Genomic DNA, 8,702 nt, shown 5'->3' on the forward strand with positions numbered 1-8,702 from the left:
TTTTTTTTTTTTTTTTTTTTTTTTGGTGCATGCAGAAGATACTTCTTGCTTTAATCAACAAAACCGCTTTTCACATTTTAAGGCAAAATTTTCCCGCAATCCGTGTCATGTGTACGTATCTATTCATATGTATAGAAGCTATATTTCGTTTTATTGCGAACATGCAGCTCTCCGTGGCGTTATAGACTGCAGTGTACCTGCAAATGCGTTATGTGTGTACTCCAAAAAAAAAAAAACAAAAGCGCACAGCAACGTACAAGGAGCACCACGTACGTGAACACGGCTGTATGCATAAATGCACACATTTATGTGCTATGCATATATATATATATTTTTTTTTTTTCCCTTTTTGCAACACTTTGTTATGGCACGAGTACACATGCACACGCAGAGTTAAGGAGTGTGCTACGTATGTCCCCATTTAAGTGCATTCGAAATGCGCACCAGGTATCCCCGTGTCCCTGTTACTATTGCAGTTCAACGGCGCGTTAACCTACGAGCAAGTGAGCACGTTTGTTCCAATCTACTGCACAGTGGTTAATTGTTCATATGTATATTTGCTCATAGTGTGCAAGTAAAAAGTCGCAATTTTGTGACTACTGAATGAGGACAATTAATGCTTTCTGTTTTATTTTGTTTATGTTTTTATGTTAACTCTTTTTTTTTTTTTTTGTTTACTCCGCCGCGATTTATATTCATCGAGCGTTCTACGTACGACTCTACCCCCCCGTTTTGTTTTAGGTCCGTTTTATGCGCACCTTTTAAAAAGCATTTGAAGGGCAATTTTTTCAGTTTTGTAATTTCCTGCGTAGAAATTTAGCGTACGGGGTAACAGATAATTGCTCTCTTGTACCACAGAAGGCATATCCTGTGCCGGTGAGTAAGTATGCCATACACATTGTATGCCCATATTGGGTGCATAATAAGCAAATGCATCAGCACGTACATTCTTCCGACGTTAATGATTGCAATTCACTTCATCTGAGAAACATCGCACCAGCTGATAAGTTATAGGCGTAGGTGCATATGGCATATACAGCGGTGGATTTCACACACAGATGGCGTTACTTTAGCATCAAATACAGGAATGCACAAAAAACAGAAACTACCTGAGTGAAGTACATTTACATCTGCCTTCTTCTGAAATCTTCACCTAACTAGTAGGTAGTTCTTCCATCATGGTAGCACCTAACAATTCACACCTGCATCAAATTCTTTTTTTTTTTTTTTTTTTTTTTTTATTTGCTACTGTCCCATTTTAAGTTAAAGGAGTGTACTTAATAATTCAAGCTATTTTGTTATTATATAAATTGTTGCATATGCACAAATTGATTTATACAAATGATACAGTTGAATTATAATTTATGTGATTTTTTTTTTTTTTTTTTTTTTTTTAACCGAATTGATTGTAATATTTATGTATGCATGTATGTACGTGCTGCCAGACTCACAATTAACAACTGGAGTGACCGATTCATCCCTACGTATACTCTACGGGGGAGTTGCATACTAATAAGTACAAGTGAGGAGGCATAAATTAATTTGTGTGACTAGTACACGTATGTGTATATGTGTGGTGCATGGGCGAAAAAGCGTTTACCCGATCGTTACATACATAAGTTGCGTGCAACCCTAAATCGTTACACCATTAAAACGAATGGAATATATGCTCACGCTGCTCATTATATAAGATACGTAAGTGTCCACATGTATACACATTTTGTGATAGCAAGGATACACCTATGTGTTGTTCTGTTTTTCTTTTTTTTTTCCATGTGTACATATAAAGAAGTGTCATCCCTTTTCCACCCCTGTGTGTGAGACAGTGGTATATGCACTTTTTACAAATCAAAAAAGACCAGAGTAGCAATTTTGTATTTACAAAAAAGGGTGACGACAGAACTGTGGTAGCGGATTCGTTGTAACAAAACTGCATCTGTCTCATCCTTGAATGAACCCACTTGTGGGATTATGCCACATTGCATCGACTATGCAGACGGTTTGAATATTTATTGTGTTGTTTTTTCGTGCACAATTATTTATGCCCACATAGTGAATTGCTCTTTCTGCGACAAGCACAGTTTGTTGCTTCGAATTGCAACCGAGCGGCTATACCATCGCTAGTCCAACTATCACAACTACGTAGAACATGTACAGATTATGCGTGCATTACACAGTGTGATAAGTTAATTAAAGTGCATCGATTCATGCCATCGTCTCTCCCTTTTCTTATTTGCCGCGTGAAGTCTGCCTGTACAACTTGGCAGCAATTTTAGCATTCTTTTTTGTGCCCTTTTTTGAGTCCATTTTTGAGTACCATTTTTGAGTACCATTTTTGAGTACCATTTTTGAGTTCCGTTTTTTTTAAGTTTTTCCGCTGCTAATAGATACACATATGCGGTATCCTCCACGTGCATCAAAAAAACAGGAGCAGTTTTTGTAACTTAAAAAAGACTCTACAAGATTGCTCCCACCCCCTCCCCCCATATGGTGCACCTAAACGTACATCTATTTTAGCCACAATTGATTTTAACACCCACATGCTTGTAATTCACCATTTAAAATTTGCTCTCCGTATGTATACATTCGTTCATTGATTAGATTATACAACACGATTTTTACCTGTTGCCATTTTTGTGTGACCTAAGTGCGTGTAGGTAGCGTTTAACTATCGTGAACGAACAACTAATTAAAAAAAAAAAAAAAAAAAAAAAAAAAAAAAAAAAAACACCCACAAAATAGAGCAGTAATATTAATAAAAAAAATATGAATAATAGAAATATTAAACATAACATAAAAAAAAAAATTAACAATAACATAATAGTTATACATAGTATAACATTATTAGCAGCTCAATTCTGAGTGCGGGGTGAACACCAACATTTAGGGAAAATTAGCCATGTTGGTACAACCCAAAATTCTAGAATCCGAGTTTCTAGAATCTTGATTTATAGAACCTAATTTTTTTTATAACACAAATTTTTAGAAGCCATTTTTCTGTAACCCAATTTCTAGAACCCTTTTTCCGTGTCGTAAGAGTGGAAAAAAGGGAAAGGGAGAAGCACATAGGCTGCAACTACCATTCGTGGTTACAACAGCCATGCCAAGTCCTTTGCGTCCGTAGAACGCATGTGTACATATATATGCTACATGTATAAGTACCAACGTGCAATTGAGTAGCGAATAGCCTTGTGTACAGTGCGTAGTGTACATCTGTGCATACGTTCGCCAAATAAGCGTATACATCTGAGCAACCACGCTACACCCACTGGGCGATTCCCACGAGAAGGCTCCTAGTCGATGCAAAACACAGCAAAAAGGGCAGAAACGCAACGAAATCGAAAGATGAGCCGGTGAATGCCCAAAATGGTTAATGTAGCAAGTAATTTAAGAAGCCTGTGTTTTGGAGCTCTCAAAAGCTTAAACAAGAAATGTGAAAAGGAGAATAACTTGAGGGACGCAGAGGAGGAAGATGAAGGGGGAGGAGAAGAAGGAGATGGAGGAGGGGGTGGTGGTGAAGGAATGTGCGGTGAAGGGGGAGGTGTTTCTGAGGAATACTGTGCAGAGGAGGAAGAACTGGGGAGTACGCACAACCATGGGACAGATATTGGAAGTAGTGTAGAAAAAAACACGAAAATGGATTATACATTCGATGGTAACAATTGTGCGGACGCCAACGAGGAAGATGCTACACACAATGATCAGCATTACCACGAGGGCGAGGAGAAGTTTACACTTAATGTGAGTACTGGTGGGGTTAGTTCCAGTAGCACCACTGCAACTCCCCCCTGTGAAGTCAAAGCGGATGACCCGAGTTATTGCACCAGTGGTAGCAACGGGCGGGAGCAAAGCTCCAACATAAATACCACCGTATTTGAAGAGAGACATAAAAGGGCAAATATATTCATTGAGAATAAGAACAAGGGCGATCCCGTCGATCACGTGTTAAATTCAGGTGTAAACCTAAGCACGGATGCAAGCGTGGGTAGTAATGCATTCAAAAATGCCAGTGTGTATAACGGTATGAAGGTGTGTGATGGGCCCGACATGTGGAGTAGTTTCAGTGCGGGCAACAACATCGGAGTGTGCAGATCCTTCGGGGATGGAAACCCCGCCAGAACGGTCAACGTCGACGCGTATAACAATTCGAGCTACCTCTACGGGAGGGAAATGCACTTACGCAACGATGCTGTTGAGGGGAAGAAGGGGACAGCCACAACCGTGATGGAACTGGCGAAGGAAAACTACAGCGCAGAGAAAGACGGGTGCGTTAAAAATGAAAGCAACATATATAATCATCGCACACAAGAAAAAATAATGCGAAAGAAAATAAATGCACATGAGGGCCTCCATGACGCAGCATTAAAAGCAAATTCAGTTCATGTGGAAAGTTTACTAATGGATTATTACCGAGGAAAAGCTAACTCTAAGAATTACGGGGAGAAGCTATCTAATTCATGTCGGTTCTTCATTTACACATCCAATCCGTACAACCATGATATTAAAATGATTAAGGAGAATTGCCTGACCATATATCAGCTTTTATATACAGAAAAGAAAAAGTGGTGCTCTATCTACATTTGCACAAATGATGGACCCATGTCAAATTTTAATTACCATTTATATAAAATTCTTTGTGGTACAGAAGACATCTACATGTATTTTTTTCTGTTGAAGAAGTTTATATTTTCCTGTTACATATATTTCAATTTAGTAAGTATAAAGATTTTCTCAACCTTTACCAACAGCGGGGAAAACATTATGCTTTACGACTTTACACATATAATAAACCGGAAGGACACCTTTTTAGGCGAGTCCTCCGGTGGGTCTGGTAGTCCTTACAGCTGCGGGGGAATCAGACCTGAGGTGGCCACTCCCTGGGATGGTACCGCGCAAAGGAAGGAGTGGCAGCAATTGTCACAGAGGTCGCCAATGCAGTCTCCTCACCAGTGTTCACCACAGCCAGGACAACAACAGATGCCAGCAACCCTGCTGGAGGCCAATCGGGGGAGAAGCCCGTCCCTCAGCGGCGGTACAAACAGAAACAACGCCAACCCTTTTTCCCCCAGCACATGGGACAACCAAACGGAGGAGTGGAACCGAGAAACCGGAACCCCCCCACACAGTAACAGAAGCAGCATATACAACCTAAGCAGCGAAAGCAACAAAAGTGAAGAGGAGGCCCAATTTCTGAATTTTCTATATGACCCATGCAAGCATTTATATGCTAACAAAATGAATGCAAGTCAAAATTATTTTCACTTTTTCAATATGGAGGAATCGTCAGATATAAAAAAAAAACTACAGCTTTTTATTAGCACCCACTCTCCTACCATGATTAATATCACCAAAAAATGGAACTCATTTTACCTTAACAAAAATAAAATTTCTTCCTTTGTTGAGAAGTACAAAGACGTGAATTGTTCCTATGGAGATAATTTAAAAAAAAATGGTACAGAGACATTTATAAATGAATTTGTGGAAACGTTTTGTTACATGATAGACGAGGTGAGACAAGCCAGGGGTAACAAAACCAACATAGTCATTCGTCAACATGGTAAAGGAATGCATCTTCGGAGGGGAAGAAGCCCCAGAAAAGCCTTCAGTTGGATGGCGAAGCATCGAAGAGGCAGACCACCTATAAGAAGGGACTATGATGCGGGGAACACACGTTGGCCACACAAACTCAGGAGAGCTTTCACTACTGTAGACCAAAGTGCCGAGATGAGCGACAAGAACTGTAGTCGTGATGGAAGAGGCAGTTATGGACACGCCTTTGGAAAAAGCCTCGGGTACATGGATGAAAAAGCGAGGAGTGTGTCCATGGCGGCCACCACGCATCATTATACTGGTGAGGAGTTCGAATGGAGGGATGCAACTGCACCAGAGGGGAAGAACACCTCCAATGCACAGAAGCAACCTGAAGGGAATAATCCCACCAATAAGCAGGCCAACGTGAAGGAGCCCCCCGTGGTGGAACCAAACAGCATACCCAATTATACTGCCTCTTCTCAATGGCACAAGGGAGGAAGGAGCACTTCTGGATGCACTGCAGAGGTTATTGCCAAATTCCTCGGAAGTGTAAACATTAGGAGAAGTAGCATCCTACTACGTAGGGGTGGTGGAAGTAGCGGTAGCGACAGTGACAGTGGGATCGCCAGGGAGAGCGACTGTAAAGAGGACAGTTCTGACAGCGATGAGCAGAACACCGCCAGTGAGTCTGCCTATGAGGGTAGAAAAAATAGCAACAGTGGGAAAGGGGGGGCCGCAAGCGGGGCGGAAAGTGGAGCTGCGAAAGGAACGGACGGAGGCAAGCGCAGCAAAGAGCACTCCCGTAACATTATCTTTTTAAACAACTTAAACATACTGATAACGGATTTGAACGAGCTGTATGATTACTTGGAGAACTGCCGGTACAGGGATGGGGGGCGTGTCGTCGGCGTGGGGATGAACAATAGCTTCCTCACCAACGACCCCAAGGGCAGCTACTACTATAACTTATCCAAGGGGGACAATGTAGGTCTTGGGGCGGAAACAGCAGACGAGCCACACGTAGCGCACGTTGCACATGTTGCCCATGTTGGGCAGCAGGGGGGAGCACTGAGCAGAGGTGATTTGGACAGAAGGTTAAAATCGGAGAGGGACTTGTCCAACATATACACCACAGGGGCATCATGTGTAGATGGGACCTACAGCGATGCACCGAATAGCGAAACGAGCCACACATATGGAAGCGGGAAGGAGGATTTTTACAACGTGGAAATTTCCTCAGTATATTTGAAAAGCTTCTGTTCTGTGTGCTCAGGAATCCAATATGATAATTTTGAGAATCAGTTAAATCAGCCAAAAAATGGAAATTACAAAAAATTGGAAGTTTTTATGAAAGAAAGTGATTTTTTTTGTAATTGTAATAATATTTTTCAAAATGAAAATGGGAACCCTAATGATGATTTAAAATGTTGTTTTAATGGAGAAATGACTTCAGAAGAATATTACCTGTTAAGAAAAAATGATATTGAAAAAATGAACAGGACGATAGACGAAATTATTTATATGAATCATCAACAGGGACTGGGAAGCGCAGGTGAAGGTACAGACGGGGGGTTACCGTACGAGGATGAGGAGGAGGAAGAAGATTTTGATGAGGAAGAGGATGATGATGAGGAGGAGGAAGAGGATGAAGATGAAGGGAGAAGTAAAGGTCTTGTAAAGACTAGAAGGAGATCCACAAGTGTTGGTGGAGGGGTAGGTATAACCACAGGGCCTGGAAGGCGAAGAGGACGTGTAGCCAAAATAGAACTTAAAAGTAGATACATGGGAAGAGGAAAAAATAAAATATGGGCCAGTAACACTGGGGAGAAAGACTTAAGCAACAAATCAGCAACGAATCGTGAGATAAGAAATATGAAAAAAAATAAATTTGGAAAATATCATCAACAGACGGAAAAAAAAAACAAGACTGTGAAATCCTTGTCGTCTCCACAAAATTATGAAATGAAATCGCCAAGAGTTAAGAAGCTAGAAAAGTTTACTAGTGTTGATCAGGAAAATCTGCGAGAGGTTTTTGGACCAACCGGCGTTTCTGGAGTCTATTTTGAAAAAAGCAGAAGCAGCTGGACAGCCCAGTATAAGGTTAGCGGTGGAAAGAGAAGAGCCAAAAGATTTTTGGTTACCAAAAATATGACTTATGAGGAAATTGAAAATGTCAAGCAGCAGTGCATAGCTTACAGGAAGCAAATGGAAAAGGAATATATTAAGGAATACCTCAATGAAGATAAGAAGAAAGCCCCTTCCAGTATCACCAGCCCCAACACTGCAATTGGGCTTGTATCGGTTAAAAAGAACAAGCGGAAGAGGAAGATGAAGAGCTTCTACGACAACTAAACAGGGGTTGGGGGAAAAGTGAAGTGGTGTTGTTATACGTTTCTATTATTGTATAGTTCTTTCCCTTTTTCCTCTTAGTTTCCTCATCGCGAAGGCAGTTACGACGAGGCCCCGGGCCAAAGTGTGCCATATGCACAACCTTTGCGCATGTGTATTTGCTACACATATAATATATGTATATACAGCTCCTCCTCCCCCCCTAGGGCCTTCACCCGCCTCGTATAGTGATTTCCGTTCACCATCCATTTATTTTTTTTTTTATGTACTGATGGTTATAGATTGTTACACCCTTGCTTTAACTCCTTTGTTTATGCTCCATTTTTTATACCTCTTTTTTAGCCATTTTTTACTGTATTTTTTTTTTTTTAATCTCTGCATAGTAGCAAAAGTGTCATTGTTTTTATTTATAACTTCCCAGTGTCCCCTTCGCATGCACATCATGCATGGTGCCTGAGGAGACCTTCCCTGTTGCTTGCACGAGGGGCGAAAATAAACTTGGTGCCCGTAGAGGCCCTTGCGTTCTTTTTACGCTCAAAAGTATAGTCAGCAAGTTTGCGACACCGGCGACGTAAACATTATAATATGGTGGTGCACGAGTGCACGGATTGGGAGGAACGCGTAAAAATTACGGAAAGCCAAGGCACGAGCGTACAGAAAGTACGTTCCGGGCCACGTTTTTTTCTCTATCGTGGGGCTATAATTTCCAGGCCGAACAAAAGGATCACTTGTTATGTTGCAATGAATACCACCCTGACTTAACATTTCAGCGATGTGGGTGCATCACTCCAAACTTCTGTGACATTTAAGTGGAAGAACGG

General features: G+C 41.2%; 1 protein-coding gene across 1 annotated transcript; it reads left to right on the top strand.

Moving 5' to 3' along the window:
• Window positions 1–3,366: 3,366 nt before the first annotated feature.
• On the top strand, window positions 3,367–7,884 carry AK88_01784 (uncharacterized protein; the record flags this gene model as incomplete). Its single annotated transcript, XM_012479419.1, has 1 exon — window positions 3,367–7,884. One exon carries the CDS (start codon window positions 3,367–3,369, stop codon window positions 7,882–7,884), a length of 4,518 nt encoding a protein of 1,505 aa, XP_012334842.1.
• Window positions 7,885–8,702: the final 818 nt, after the last annotated feature.

Source organism: Plasmodium fragile (genome assembly GCF_000956335.1).
Source record: "Plasmodium fragile strain nilgiri unplaced genomic scaffold supercont1.16, whole genome shotgun sequence".
NCBI classification, from domain to species: Eukaryota; Apicomplexa; class Aconoidasida; order Haemosporida; family Plasmodiidae; genus Plasmodium; species Plasmodium fragile.